Source organism: Lepidochelys olivacea (genome assembly GCF_965140295.1).
Source record: "Lepidochelys olivacea isolate rLepOli2 genome assembly, chromosome: 4".
Taxonomy (NCBI): domain Eukaryota; kingdom Metazoa; phylum Chordata; order Testudines; family Cheloniidae; genus Lepidochelys; species Lepidochelys olivacea.
This window is the reverse complement of record NC_140414.1, coordinates 62,376,651-62,392,948: the sequence shown is the minus strand read 5'-3', so window position 1 is coordinate 62,392,948 and position 16,298 is coordinate 62,376,651. Positions and strand designations below refer to the sequence as shown.

Below are 16,298 nucleotides of genomic sequence, written 5' to 3'. Positions count from 1 at the left end.
TGATCACTCTTTTTATAGTGGGTATGGCAACACCCATTTTTTCATGTTCTCTGGGTATATCTATATCTTCCTACTGTATTTTACTCTGCATGCATCCGATGAAGTGGGTTTTAGCCCACAAAAGCTTATGCTCAAATAAATTTGTTAGTCTCTAAGGTGCCACAAGTACTCCCCGTCCTTTAAATTTTCACTGTGATTCATCATATACACTTCACATTAGAGTGGTGTAGTGGCACTCTCTTTTGAAGAGTATCTTCACAGAGCATTTTGAATGCTTTTAAAAATGGAATTAGAAAAAATACCTATTTGCACATATTGATTTGTTTACATTACTTGGCCAATGGAGCATAGAATTCTATGTCTATTTTGGAGAGGAAAAAAAGACAGAAAATAATGCTTTTACTTCTCAGCAATTTCCCACATATTCTATTTACTGACTGCATTCAGCATAGTTAGTTAACAGAATACATTGAGATCCCCCTCACATTCCCAAATCACCTCCTGTTAAATAATATCATTAAATAGGCAAGGCACACATTTAACACAGAGGGATCTTTTGTAATGGAACCTACTCCCCATATAAATCCAAGAGGTGGTTTAATGTCTAATTTACAGATAATCCTTGTTCAGATCCCTGGATCTTTTGCTGGTTAGTGGTGATGGCACAAGTCATAACGTGATTGATGGGAAAGATTAATCTCAAATGAGCATACTGTCAGTTCTCAAATGTAAAACTTAGTTGTACTCAAAAAACTGGAGTGGACAAATTAGATTGCGCCATACTAAAATATAACTATGGCAATACTTAATCCAATGACTCATTTGTCCTGGCATGGAGGCATGTTTAACTTTATGTACAGATGATCAGTTTTTAAAGAACTCATTTTATCTGTATTGTCTTGTTTTATTCTTTCACCTAATTTTTTCATGAATCACAAAAGGTATAAATTGAAAAGACCTATTAGGAGATTAGCTTGTCTACCCCTTTGTGAAATGGTGTACACTTAGTTTCTCTGTTATCATGTCTGAATGTGCAAATCAAGGGATCAACTCAACTGCCTAATTGGACACTTAATTCTCAAGCTGCGCACACAACCATCAGGACTGGCCTTAGAGGTGGGTGATCAGGGCTGCTGCCCTGGCCACCAACATTTGCGGGCACCAAATATCCTATCTCTTTTAAAAAATTTTTGCTTGTATCTTTTGGATGTACGGAGGGATGGTGCCAAAAACATTTTCTGCCCTCAGTGACAAAACACCTGGGACTAGCTCTGACAGTTGTGATAACTGCATATATAAATTGGGTATAAAACTGAACACACATTTTTCCACACTGGCCTTGTGGAAAAACCTTTAATAAAAAAAAAGCTGGGGCCCTAAATGGCCAAACTAATGGGACTTCCATTACTTCCCTTGGGAGACTATTCCACTGCTTTCGTTCAACAATGCTGAAGAATCACAGAAAGAGTTTCTTTCTTCTCACTGTGACCAAAAATCTTTATTAAAGCAAGGAAAAGCCATCTTATCTCTAAATCTATGCTGTATCTCTCTGATTCACTGTAGAACTTCTGTCTAGAAATTCACCAGCCCCTCTCCTGCTTGGCTTCATCCTCCAGTTTTAAAGAAAATGTGTGCATATAAGTGCAACAGCCTAATACATACTGTCACAAAGTTTTCTTCATAATAAGCCAAACATTTCCTTTTCTTAATTTAATTCCATTGTTCCTACTTATATCCTCTTTATTATCCTAAATAATTCCTATCCCTTTTTGGTATTTACACCTTTCAAATATTTGTGGACTTGTATTTGGGAGACTGTTGCCTCCATTAGTCATTACTTATCTAAGTTATAACATATTCAGTGCTTTTAATCTTTTTTATAAATCAATCCCTTCAGCCACCTTAAAAAATATGTTGCTCTTCTCTTTGTATCCTCCAGTTTGTCTGGTACTGTGGTATAGGGATCTGAATGCATTATTTTACATACTGTCACACTGCAATCATATTTTAAATTCCTGCCCCAAGACATGATGTCTCTGCATATGCAGCTCAAAATTGCATTTGTCTTTTTTGCTGCCATCTCCCATTACAAACTCATAAGTTATTTGCTGTTCACTGTCAACAGTAGGTCTATTTCACATACGTCCTAGGTTCCATTATACAGCAACTTAATTTCCCCCTAAATGTATTAGTGTACATTTTCCCAAATTAATCCCTTTTATTTTCTGCCCATGTTTCTCTAGGTCTAATCTCTTCTATGACGCTAAAATAATCCCACTTTCATTTACTTATTTCAGTGTTTTTATTCAATCCTTCATATTTCCACCCCTCTTTTTTAAATTAATGTAGTGCTTGTGAAAGGTGCCAGATAAGCGGCACTAGAACCTGAAATTCCCTCCCTAATCGGAGAATATGCACAACACAACCACTATAAGGGTAGTTAAATTCTGGAATAGGCTTCCAAGGAAGGTTGTGGGATCCGCTTCATTGGAGGTTTTTAAGAACATGTTAGACAAACATCTGTTAGGGATGGTCTAAGAGGTATACATAGGGGGCTGGGCTGGAGAACCTCTCGAGGCCCCTTCCAGTCTTACATTTCTATGATTCTCTGATATGTTGCTTTACAGAGGAAAGAAAGACATGAAGCCCAAATTCGCTAAGACTCCTTATGCCATTTTGATAGCATAAAAGAGCCTTAAAGGGGATGGAAACAGCCACCCAAGAGTAAGGGGCCCTCCCTGGTTGATGTAGAATTAAGATAAGAGCTCTGTGCTGGCCCTAGCAGAGGGGTGTTTCAGGGGTGGGCTGGAGGAGAAAAGAGGAAGGTGGGGCGGAATTTAATGCAACTCTAGAATTTCAATGGCAGGCATTATTGTTGGACAGAAAATGGAAAGAGTTTTGAGGAGGGATTTGAAGGAGGAGACTGTTCGGACGTATAGGATTGGGGAGCCATTTCAGCCATGAGGGACAGCATGGAAATGCCTGTGGGACAGAAAATGAAGAGTTGTGTGAAAGGACATGGAATTAGTGGAGTTTGAGGCCCCTGCAGGAGCTTAGATATCACACTGACAGGTTTGGTATGAATCCCAGGTAGAATGAGAAGGTAATGGGAGATGTGAGAGACAAGTTGTAATCTGGGGGAAAGCCTTGAGGCTGAGGAGTTTGAATTTAATGCAGAGCTTGTCACCTATTCTGCTGCATATAGACTATTCAGACAAAAAGAAAGAGATTTTATTGTTATTTGTATTGCAATTTTTTAACCACAGCAGCACTTAGAATACATTTTGTAAAGTCCCTGGTGAGTTCAGTATTGGTCCTGAGCAGCATTGTTTGTTTATTTAGTTAGGATAAGCCTTTCCATTTTCTCCTGGAACCCACAGTAAATAAATTACTCCTCACCAATCTAGCCGATATTAGCCAATAGTAGGAAACACTGTAATGGCAGCATAGTTGCAAAGCAATGCACAGGGCAGATCTAAAATTATATTTTCAAATCAGAGATAAACAGATAATCCATTAAAAAATAACTATTTGTATTCAACTGGGAGAATGAATGGAGAAAAAGGCAGTTAATTATCCAGCAACTGAAACATTGCTTTACATTCTGTTCTTATCTGAGGTCCATTTTACTCCAAGGATTATTTAAAAGTATATAGCAGAACTCTGTGGCATATGGTAAGAAGCGTGTCAGTTTGGTTAATTCATAGGAAGCGCCATTTTCTGTGTGGCATAATTCTTTCCCCACTTGACAATTTTCCTTGCATACAAAGCAAGGTTTATGAGATCACTTACACATGGTAAAAGCTGCAGAGTGGGAATGACTGTACATTTCAGTTCTCATGCAATGTTTAGTTAGTGTAAACTGTATTTTCCCAAAGCCTACATAACACATCTTTGGAACAGCTAAATATATAATCGGCCACAGGAGATGAAACTTTCAGAAAGTGCTGTATACATTTAATAGGGAAACTGAAAGGATGCCAAACCCAGAGGTCAGGTCTATGTCAACAGAATTGAAATGGTAAAACAGGATAAAACCCCACTGAGATGCTTTTTTTTCATTTGTGTATCAAGTGCTTCAGGAATAGAGCAGGTTATATCCCCTGCAACAGCAAATACTGAAGCCTGATCTTGCAATCCTTCTTCTCACGACTAGTCCTAGTGATGTTTATGGGATGATTTGCATAAGTAAGGGCTACTCATGTGAGTAAGGGTTCCAGGATCAGGCCCATACGCTTTACCTGAGGAATATAAAAGGCTACAGTGCCTCCTGGGGCTTCATGATAATGCAGGCTTTGGAGAGAAATCTATGACCCTCCTTTAAGGGGTGCAGCATGCTTCCCCCCTCCATCTCTCATGTGGCTAATTATGTCATTCAGTGTGGTTGCATGCAGCTCTTTGTGTAGGAAAATGAAAATATCTTGAACAAATGCAGCCTGATTGGCTGAACCCCGCTGACTTTTTTATGTTTTTTTTTGGCTGATCATTTCCAAATAGAAAAGATTTAAAAATGTAATATGTTCCCTATCTGGAAAAAATAAATTAGTTATGCAACACAAAACAAGGATACAGTTGATATACTATTTTAGGCCATTTATGGCCCAAAGAGTTTGGAAGTCTTGGAAATGGGTCTGATCATTGTTCAGCTGGGTTTTGTACTAAATACGTTGTTGATAATAATCTTTTATAAATTAGCTAGCAGTGATCAAACTATTAATTGTGAATAAGTTACCTTAGGATAGTAGTCATTTTTTTTTGTCTTGTGAATTGTTAAAACAGACTGATTTTTATGCATGTATTCACTATTTTTTCTTGCTTAGCAAAAGCTTATATGAACAAAGTTTAGACTTTTGGCTGTCTATGAACTGTTCACATAAACTAATTACTATTTGTGGTATATGACTGGTCATTTAAGTCACATGGCATTGTTCCTGCGCTCTGACTGAATAACTGACACTTTTTAAACAATCAGAACAGGTAATACCTTAGTTCAGACACAAAGAGCTTGTTTTTTATGCGAATAAAAGGTATTTGCATGAAGAATAACCATTCCCTAAACAACTGTGCAAAGAAAATCTCATTTGTGCAAATGTTCACAAAAAGGGACAAATCCAGCATTTTCCTCTGAGGGGAAGGGCTCCTTGGCATTGGAACCATTGTGTTTCCACTGCGGTAAAGGTGAGTTAGATATGGGGACTGGTTGAATACTGTTAAAGTTATTAATCAGATAATTTATCAGGTACAAAAAAGACAATGTTAGTTGAATAATGCATTTGAAAATAATATTTGACCAGCTCTAATGACAAGTCACAAATGGATCAGAATACAGGAACTACCATCAGATTAGTGGTCCACACTGTTCAATATCTTGTCTCTGACAATGGCCAATACTAGATGCTTGAGAGGAAAGTAGAAGAATCCTGTACTGGACACTTATGTGCTTGTCCATAGAGGAAATTTCTTCCTAATCACAGGAAGTTAATAGTTGGCTTATGTCCTGAAGCATGAGGATTTATATCCCTTATTTTTTTATCATAGCTAATTTAACTGTGGATGTTCTCATTGTCCATATAAAAGTCTAATCTCATTTTTTAATCCTGGCTGAATTGGGAAAAGTGATGTTGGCAGGGACAGTAGTTACTTTTCCTGGAAGAAATCAGTAAATTTCCCCTGCCAGTGACAAACAGTAGTATTCATCTGTCCCCAGAGTCATATATTACTTTTCTGTTTAAAAACTGATCCTAAGAATATGTGACTTTTCTGGTCATGTGATTTATCGGTGCTTCTACATTGCAGTATACCACAGACCATAAAGATGGATGCTTTATTGATATTTTTGTAACTATTTAAAACCAAACAAAACAAGAAATGACATGAACTTTGTTCAGAGGCACTGTACAGGAGGAGGTCTCTTTTAATATTTACAAGAGCTTAAACCTTGGTTCCCTCTATGTCTAGCAAATTGGAATGAGATGGGATATTTCCACCAGTGTTCTATAGGGTGAGTTCCCAATTGCTGAACTGGTTTAAAAAAAAGGGGGGGTTGGGTTAACCAAATTTGAGTTGTTTACATAGTAGGGTATCAGAACTTTTAATTTTAAAATGAAGATTGTGAGTTATACCTTCATTATTGGATCCTGGTATTTTCTCTTCACTGTACAATGATTTTATGCTTAAAGAGGTCATAGGTAGCCCACTGTGGCAAAGTTGTGCATTCCTCTAACTGTACTTGCCACTGAACTTGCACATGCAGTTGTAAAGCTGCTTATTTGCCACTAATCCACTTCAAGGACATGAATATTGCCCTGGTTTTTGTAAATTTAATTTTAATCCACATGGGGCTATGGGGTAGTGACTACAGAAATCTGATTCGTAATTAACTTTATTCTGAAATAAAGGTTTTAAAAGTACAGTATCTTTCCTATGACTTCTGCACAGTTCCAGGATGTGGAAAATTATGGACTCTGTAGCCATAAATGACAATGATAGCCAGAGTTTCCCAACTTGCCTGGACTATTAATGAGGATTGTCTCTGGGCTACTAGTGATATGTAACAGCTATTGCAACAATATGGTGTAGTGTGGAGCTGAAAGGAAGCTACTCCTCTAGGCCACTTGTATGGGCAGCACACAGTTAGCAAAAATGAAAAAGTAACCCTATCATACATTAATTACTGCATGGACTTATTGGGTGCCAGAATGGACAGGAACATATTGGTCATTCTGTCTTGTAGTGATACTAAATCACATGGCACTTGCAGTTACTGGATGCCATTCTCCTGACAGTATGCACTGGATTTTACTGTTTAGTCTTATGGCGGTTTTATTCAGTGAGTAACTTCAGTCATTTGACCAAATGCCTGATCCTAATTTTCAGTCATTAGACCAAAGGTTTGGTAGTTTTAATTATTTAGTGAAATTCACAAGTGAAATGTTCATTTGACTGACTGAAGTTTGACAGAATGTTGATAACTTACTGTAGATAACCAAACTGCAGGCTTTGATTCTGAACTCCTAGGGAAACCTTAGTAAAAGTATCAAAGAACCCCAGTTTAAAAGCTGCTTTGGTAGAGCTTAATAGTGTTGAGTTTCTCTCTATTCATATCTTGGGTAACTGACTTTATCTGTACTTTATTCTAACAGAACACAATTCAAAGGTGTAATTCCTTCTTTCCCTTTTCTCTTTGGTTTCCTATGACTAATTTAAGAAGCCCTGGACATAACACTGGTACATTAACTGAATGCTCAGAAAAAGTATGTGATATTACTATGTTTGAGTATGAGATTCAGGGGATAAATGGAAGGGCAAGAAATGAGTTGGACTAGGTTTGTTTGTATGTTTCTGAAACAGCAGCATTGGAGGATGAATTCTATGATCTAGGTAAGAGGTTTGTCAGTGACCCTGCTTGCTGTAGCTGCTGTTGACATTGTTCACATGGGCGGTCCCTTCTCTTGTCCCATGACTATAGCTGTAGCTGTTGCCTCCTTGCTTTGCAGTTTAGGAGAGGAGTCTCAACTTGTTCAACTGCTGCTATCTGGAGATTGTACAGAGACCTCTGCCTAGGGTGGGGCTAATAGGCCCTAAAATCATAGAATCATAGAACCATAGGATTAGAAGGGTCATATAGTCTAATCCCTTGCCAAAATACAGGATTTGCTGTGTCTAAGCCATCAGATGGCTATCCAGCCTTCTTTTGAAAACTTTCAGTGAAGAAGCTTCCACAACCTCCCTAGGCAGTCTGTTCCATTGTCCTACTCTTCATACAGTTAGGAAGTTTTTCCTGAGATTTAATCTAAATCTGCTATGCTGTAGTTTGAACCCATTGCCTCTTGTGTTCCTCTCTGTGGCAAGAGAGAACAACTTTTCTCCATCTTTTTATGACAGCCTTTCAAGTATTTGAAGATCTCTATCATGTCCCCCCCTTAATCTCCTCTTTTCCAAACTAAACATACCCAGCTCCTTCAGCCTTTTCTCATATGGCTTGCGTTCCATCCCTTTGATCATCTTTGTCACTCACCTCTGGATCCTTTCCAGTTTAGCTACATCCTCACTATACATTGTTGACCAAAACTGATCACAGTACTCCAGCTGAGGCCTAATCAGTGCTGAGTAGAGTGGTACTATCACTTCCTGAGACTTGCATGCTATGCCTCTGCTAATGCAGCCTAAAATTGCATTTGCTCTTTTTGCAGTAGAATTGCATTGTTGACTCATGATGAAGTTGTCATCCACTACAACTCCCAGATCCTTCTCAACAGTGCTGCTCCAAGCCAGTTATCCCCCATCCTGCATTTGTGCATTTGTTTTTTCTTCCCTAAGTGTAGAACCTTACATTTGTCTTTGTTGAATTTCATTTTATTATCTCTAGTCCAGTTCTCCAATGTATCAAGATCCCTCGGAATTTTAGCTCTATCCTCCAAAGTCTTGGCAGCCCCACACTGTCAACTTTGTGTTTGCTGCAAATTTGATCTGTTTGCTCTCTGTTCCTACATCCAGGTCATTAATAAAGATGTTACATGACACCGGACCCAGAACAGATCCCTGTGGAACCCCACTTGAGACCTCCCTCCAATCTAACATCATTTCATTCATTCCACTCTTTGTTTGTGGTTGTTTAACCAATTATGTATCCACTTAATGGTAATTCCATTGAGCCTGCATTTCTCCAGCTAACTTATCAGAATTTCATGTGGGACTGTGTCAACAGCCTTGCTAAAGTCCAGCTATATTATGTCCACCACATTCCCCCTATCCACCAAGCCAGTTACCCTGTGAAAGAAGGGAATCAAGCTGGTTTGGCATGATTTGTTCTAGTAAATCCATGCTGGATGCCAATGATCACCCTTCATCCTCCAGGTTCACAAAGTAAATGTTTTATGTATTGCTCTAGTAGCTTCCCAGGTACCGAGGTCAGGCTGATTGATCTATAGCTCCTCTTTCCCCCCCTTTTTAAAGATGGGCACTACGTTAGCCCTTCTCCAGTCTTCTGGGACCTCTTCTGTCATCCATGAGTTTGCAAATATTATTGTCAGTGGCACCAAGATTTCTTCAGCTAATTCCTTCAGCATCTTGGGGTGACCTGGGGTAGGTGGCTAGCCTATGTGACCTGAAATCACTGGGTGTGGTGGGCTTGGGAATAGAGTGGTGAGAAAAGTGTCAGAGAGGCCCTGAAATAAGAAGGTGGGGTGGTGGATCTGGGAAATGAGATATGAGGTGTCAGTGGCATGGAAATGAGTAATGAGAGGGCAGGAGAGTCTTGTGCATGTGAGCCATAACCAGTGATTCTTGTTCCTTTTGAAATCTTTATTAAGCAATTAATAAATATGATTGTATAAAATTTCAAAAGGAATAGAGTGTGAGCATTCCTGAATGTCATGTGTTCACTGCGTAGAATAATGCTTTATTAATAGACTTGGATAATTGAGCTGCTTTGGAGTTATGAAGTGTGTTGATTGTGTAGTGTTATAGGTTTATATAAGCATATGCAGACTAGAGCTGGTCAACATTTTTTGTGCAACTCCCCACTCCCACTTTATGCCAAAAAATGCAGGGAAAAAAAACAACAAAAATTCCAGAAAAATGAAAAGTTTGAAAATATTGAAACAAAAATCAAATGTTTCTATTTGTTGATTGGAAATAACTTGAATTTTAGTGCAGTTTTATTTTTGAAAAAGTGAAAAACCTGAGAACAAAATGAAATGTATCATTTGGAGCTAAACAAAACGTTTGTTTTACCCAAAACAATTTTTTTCCTAGTTTGGCCACCAAACTGAAAAATCAGTTACTCACACAGCTCCAGTAGAGACCTTTCAAATGTATATTTTTAACTACAATATGTAGCAGCTAACATAGGTAGCTTTCTTCTAACTGTAGATATTAGTATTTTAATATACTAGAAATTGATCCCTTGAATAGCAAATACATTTTATAATCTCCTAGAAATTTATTTTGACCTTTGTGTATATTTTTCCACATTTTAGGAAACAATATTAAGGTTGGATGAGACATATAAGTTAGGTGGTAAGTGCTGAAGGATTATGTGTCATTGAGGAACAGGCTGATTCCATAACTATTCACTTCCAGGAGTCCAACATTTGGATTTTTAAAAGATGCATTTTAATCTTATAAATGTTAATTTATTTTTGGGTGTTAGCTGGACTCCAGTGAAGCACACATTTGGCCTGAAGTCTTATAGTAACTCACCCTCTGCTTTTCCCTTTCATGGTTTCAACTTTCCTTCCTGATTTTATGTCAAGATGTATTGAATTACCATAGGCTGATTTTATTTATACAATATTTTTAGATTACTAAAGAGCAGAAAATATTTGAGACAGAGAGAGAGAGAGAGAGAGAGAGAGACTCCTACCTGTTTTGCTGAATTGTGTATTAGCAGGAATACATGTAATGCAATACTTTCATTTGAATATAAGGGACAAGGAGAATTGGATTTGCAGCTCTTGGTAACAATTGCAGGAGGGATGTGATATACATTCTGTTGATGCACAGGCAGTACAACATAATCAAATACCATGCAATGGCTTGCAGTACACAATGAAATAAATAAAGCGAAGAAACAAACTTTTCAGGTTACTTCCATGAATCTAAAGTGGCACTGTTCTGACACTGTGTATGCAGTTTGCTTTACTTCTAAATCGGCATTTCCAACAGTACTACAGTATGCAGCCTTTTCAAACTGGAGCAATTTGTTCCCAGGCCAACTCTATCCTCCTGTTGACACTTCTGACTTCAGTTCTAAAAGATGTGGTGAGGCAGCACAGAGGATAAGAATTCTAGAAGCAGAGTGAAACGCTTGGTGTGTCCTTTTACATGCCCTTATGTACAGTGCTTTTCCAGCTCAGTGATTTTGTGTCACTACTGGCATAGAGCTGTGTGTTTGTATGTGCAGGGGGCTCTTAGACAGTGTGCTTTGTAAGCAGCAAGGAGAAGCCTTTTTGAAAGAGGGAAGGAAAGCTGGAGGTATTAATCTTTAGTGTCTAAAAGTGGAAAGTGGCTACTACTATATGGACAGCTTGTGAGAAGGTTCACAGTATCCTATGCTGAAAATCTGATCAAGTCACACTGGGACTACTTGAGTTTTGTGGTGTCTGGCTATGACCAAATCTTACAGGTAAACAAAACCTGAGCATCATGATCTTTACCTTACTTCACTGGTTGCAAGTAAAAGATGGACAGAACTGGAAAAATACAGAGCTACAGTTTAATGTTTGTGAAGGCCCAGAGGAATTTGGAATTTAGAAACAGTATTTTTAGACAGAACAACAACCCGAGAGTAACAGTAGCTACTGTAACCTATGAGACTGCAGAAGTGTAAATCAAGAAGCAATTGATTTTGGCAGCAATCACGTCTGCATAGAGTCTTGCTGACTGTAGGTGGAGTCTCGGAGGTCATTTTGTTTCGTCTTCCTGTAGAGAAAGTGCAGGTAACCTACATTTTAGATCCGTTTTTCTTTCCCTTTGCCCACTCTGTACTGTGTTTATTTTATATCAGCATTATAAACATTCCATGATTTTTTTTCTATATAGTTTGGGGTGGTAGTTATGGTGGTTTCTGTTTTTATAAATCTTTTATGCTGCTTCACGCACTCACATTTTGAAGATAATTGCCCTTGTTGAGTCTTTGGCAGGCTGAGGAGTGTAAATTAGGGATAATTGCTGATCCAAGTTTTGAATGGCAGCTTCCCTTGAAGGAATCAGGCCAATGTTAGTATGCGGCCTGAGTGTGTCTTCTAATGAAAATGTTTGTCATGCCTTGAGGAAATTGCAGAATATTCAAGCAGAAATCTTTGCTTGTATATAATTCTATAGAGTTTGATTTTGTATCATGTCTTCATGCAAACTGTATCCCACAATGCTATAAGAAACAAATAATACAGTTACAAAGTTACAGTAAAAATGAAAACAGTGGGAGATGGACAAGCTTGTAGAGCCCACTCTGCCATACCTTCACTGCAATTGGCCAAACTAGCTAAACTGGAGCTAGCATGGATGTGTCTACACAAGGGGCAATCAGATCTCTCACTGCAGGATAGACATCGTAAATAAGGGAGTATAGGTCAAGAGAACAGAGTTTACTAGAGACATCAATTCATGTTGAACTTTGTCACATCAAAATGCATTCAGTCACTGTGGCATTGGTGATGTCAGAGTACAGAGAAACTCCACTATGCCAAAACTCTCAGAGAATTATCATTACTTGTTCCCTCTGATTATTGATACAGTTTGGGTGATAGACTGTTTTGAAAGAAATTCATCCAGGTCTCATTCAATAGCATGCTCTTGAGCACCATTACAGAGCATTGTCAGATTATATTTAAGTTTTTAATATATTAGCACACATTCATATGTGTGTGTATATAGACATGCAAATATGCCATAAAGACAAAAGCACACAAAAATACATAAAGTAATTTACGGAGCAGTTTTTTAATATACACTGTGCATGTAAACATTTGAGAAATTGTGCAGTGGAAGTCACTGTAGTCACTTAATATTTTGACTTTGTGAATAATGTGCAGGCTCATGTCTTCCACTTGAAACACAACTGGATGTTAAGAACTACATTGTGTAGCTGTGGCTATTACCTTTCAACCTGGCAAAACAGATGCTATAAATTTTATGGCAGATTTCTGCAGCAGGCATATTGTATATGATAGTGCTATATTTCATTCCACTATTTAGTAAAATGCGACCTAATCAGCAAATGTAACAGCCAGACAATGATTTTCATGCCATGTAACCAAAAAGTCGACAATAACAAAGAAAAAGTTATGTCACATGTTTACATGTATGCGAGCAATAGCATCTATACATTATATTGTCAGTTGCATTTATATGGTTAATAACCCCAATAAAAACATCAAACTCATTTTAAATGTTTGAACTTTGTAAGCATCTCTCTCTCTCTCTCTCTCTCTCTCTCTCTCACACACACACACACACACACACGCTTCAGAACATATGCATGCACAACTCCTATGGACTCCAACAGGAGTTTTGCCCACATGGACTTAAACTTCAGGTCCACAATTTGTAAGCAGTATTCTGCATATCTGTAATTTAGTGACCATCTTCTAGGAACAGTTTTGGACACTTTTTGTAACACTTTACTGTGTTCCATTGATATTGCTGCATTCCACTTCAATTTCAATCCAAAACAGATACAGTCTCTGCAGAATAACAAGCCTAAGAGATAAACATGACTGGCTAATTATAAATGTGCTTCAAGATTCTCTTTTACAAATGATTGCTCTTTTGCTGATATAGAAAAATATATGTTTATTTTGTAAAGAGGGTTAGAATAAATAGCACATTATAATACCCTGCTTTTGGTATCAGTCTGTGCTGTAAGTGCCTAATGTTGGTGCTATTTTTAGATGGTCTATTCCTATCTTTGAATAGTGAAATGCTAATTTCCCAGCTAATGGATTGTCTCATTCTGTAAAATTAAGTAAATAAAATACAGGTGTGGACTGACACATTTCCAAATAAAAGCTTTTAAAATTCATGCTAAACATACTTTTATACAGAATATATTCACCACTCAGTTAAATGTTTCCTTTAAAAAGTGGCAAAAAGACAGAGATAAACTATATCCTCACAGATTCCATATTCAACATCTTCTGAAAATCCCATGGTGACTAATTCTAATCAGCCATCAAGTAAAAAGATGGCTAGGTCCAGGTACATACGGGACACTTCCTGCTTGGGTCAAAGACTGCAAACATCCTGCACAGTGCTGTGTGAGACTTTCATTTTCATAAGAAGGTGATGTAATTTTCAGAGACAGCAACATTGTCAAGAGGATCCCAATTTGCAGATCTTTAAATTTATAGTAAATCCATTAAATCACCTCTGAAATTAGGTAGAAGGGCAAAGAACTTCTGAATGGATTATATTTTGTGGAACACTCAGTGGATTTCCTGTTTAAACAGCTTTCATGTGACATTTTTTTCCTCCTGGATTCTGAAGTGGTCTCAGTGTCCTTCAGTCTCAGTTTATACTGTCCTTATGGCTGCTTCGATCTGTATTGTGGTTATTTAGTTCATGGTTTTTCCACTGAATGCTTGTTCCATTCATTGGCACTGACGTCACTAGACTTTTGGACTGGTAGCAGCAACAGCAGAGACATGACTGGAAAGAAAAAGGGTTCGAAATAACATAAATCTAGCAACTCTCTATAGAACTATATTCTGTCTTCAGATGTGTGCATAAGATTCCAAGTGAAGAAGTGGTAGCTGCACATAGGCAGAGTTTGGCCTTAAAAATGCAGGTGATTCTGTAATTGCCCATCTCTATGCCACAAAATTAAGGCCTGATCTTACACTCCTTATTTAGACAAAATTTTCACTTCACTGAATGGGAATTTTGCCTGAGTAAGGTGTGCAAGTTGAGATCCCACCACACTTCTGAAGTGTAATGCATTGGGTGATACATTCCACACTACAGCAAATCATCCCTTCCAGTCCTGCAAACTACGGCAGTGTTCCAAGACAAGGACTAGTAGTAGCAGACTGGCAGGGATGAGGAAAACAAGAGGAAACCTTTAGATCCTCATCCTCTGCCTTTCTTTTCCTCCTTCTTCTTTCCTCCTATCCTTTCTAAGAAGCAGAGAGAGTAAGAGCAGGAGCATACTTTTTTTTTTTTTAGCCAGGGGAATGGTGAGGATGATGACTCAAGCCTATGCTGCTGGATTCTGCACCGGCTGGGAGTCTCCATTACCTCTTTTGAAAAGTGCAACAGCACAACCTGCTCCCTCAGGCTTTCTCCCCCTCTCATGAAATACAAAGTCTGATCCTAGGCAGCTGGGATTTCTGACTGCTCTGGAGAGGGAAGGGGAATGAGGACTGGGATTCCAGCAGCAATAGCAGGATTAGTGACCTCTCCGGGACATAGCAGCAAAAGAGCTTTGCAGATAGGCAGAGCTAGACTCAAGTTAACTGTATTGCGTATTTGTGGGTTGGGATGTAAAATAATTGTATTGATACTCAGGTAGGGGAATAATTTAATTGTAACATGGGAGAGTGGATTGAATTTATTGTTTTTGGTATGGGAGATATGGGGATGGGTTGTAGTGAGGGGATGAGAGGCATAAATTAATTGTCTGACGGGGTGGGGGCTGGCCTGAACTAATTGTATTGGGGCAGGCAGAGGGACTGAATTAATTATATTGGAGGCAGCCTGGGTAGGTCCAACTCTATTTCCAGTGCCATTTCTCCAGGTATCCAATGAGAGGTCCAGGCAAAGATCCTTTCCACAAACCCACCAGTCCCCAAGCACCCTGGGCAGGGATCACTCTTGCAACCCCCCGCAATTTGTAACCGCTTGAAAACTTGGTTTTATTTCATTCATACAGTGTGGAAGTATCCTAAAAACCCCCTCTAAATTAGTGCATGTAATGCTGAACAAAACACATGTGTTCCACATTGTAACCATTTGTCACATGATTCATTGGCTTGGGTCACACATTGGCAGGTTTGCTTTCTTTCCTTTACTTATAATCATAGACTCATAGAATACCAGGCCTGGGTAGAGACTGTTGAATTGTGGAATTCAACGAATGGCTATGCAGGTGGTGTTGGAGAGAAGGCTTTGGATTCTTTGACCATGGAATGGTGTTCCAAGAAGAAGGAGTGCTAGGCAGAGACGGGCTCCACCTAACGAAGAGAGGGAAGAGCATCTTCACAAGCAGGCTGGCTAACCTAGTGAGGAGGGCTTTAAACTAAGTTCACCGGGGGAAGGAGACCAAAGCCCTGAGGTAAGTGGGAAAGTGGGATACCAGGAGGAAGCACAAGCAGGGGAGCACAAGAGGGGAGGACTCCTGCCTCATACTGAGAAAGCAGGACGATCATCAAGTTATCTTAAGTGCCTATACACAAATGCAAGAAGCCTGGGAAACAAGCAGGGAGAACTGGAAGTCCTGGCACAATCAAGGAATTATGATGTGATTGGAATAACAGAGACTTGGTGGGATAACTCACGTGACTGGAGTACTGTCATGGATGGATATAAACTGTTCAGGAAGGACAGGCAGGACAGAAAAGGTAGGGGGAGTTGCATTGTATGTAAGAGACTAGTATGACTGCTCAGAGCTCCAGTATGAAACTACAGAAAAACCTGAGAGTCTCTGGATTAGGTTTAGAAGTTTGAGGAACAAGGGTGATGTCGTGGTGGGAGTCTGCTATAGACCACCAGCCAGGGGGATGAGGTGGACGAGGCTTCCTTCATGCAACTAACAGAAGTTACAAGATCACAGGCCCTGGTTCTCATGGGGGACTTCA

The 16,298-nt window shown here is 38.9% G+C and overlaps 1 protein-coding gene across 1 annotated transcript in view; it reads right to left on the bottom strand.

Moving 5' to 3' along the window:
• Window positions 1-12,425: 12,425 nt before the first annotated feature.
• The window catches only part of EDNRA (endothelin receptor type A), a 40,084-nt gene continuing 36,211 nt past the window's right edge, over window positions 12,426-16,298 (bottom strand). The window contains exon 8 of the mRNA XM_084627079.1: window positions 12,426-14,151. Coding sequence (XP_084483205.1) covers window positions 14,011-14,151 — 141 coding nt within the window. The 3' untranslated portion in view covers window positions 12,426-14,010. The remainder of the gene's footprint in view (window positions 14,152-16,298) is intronic.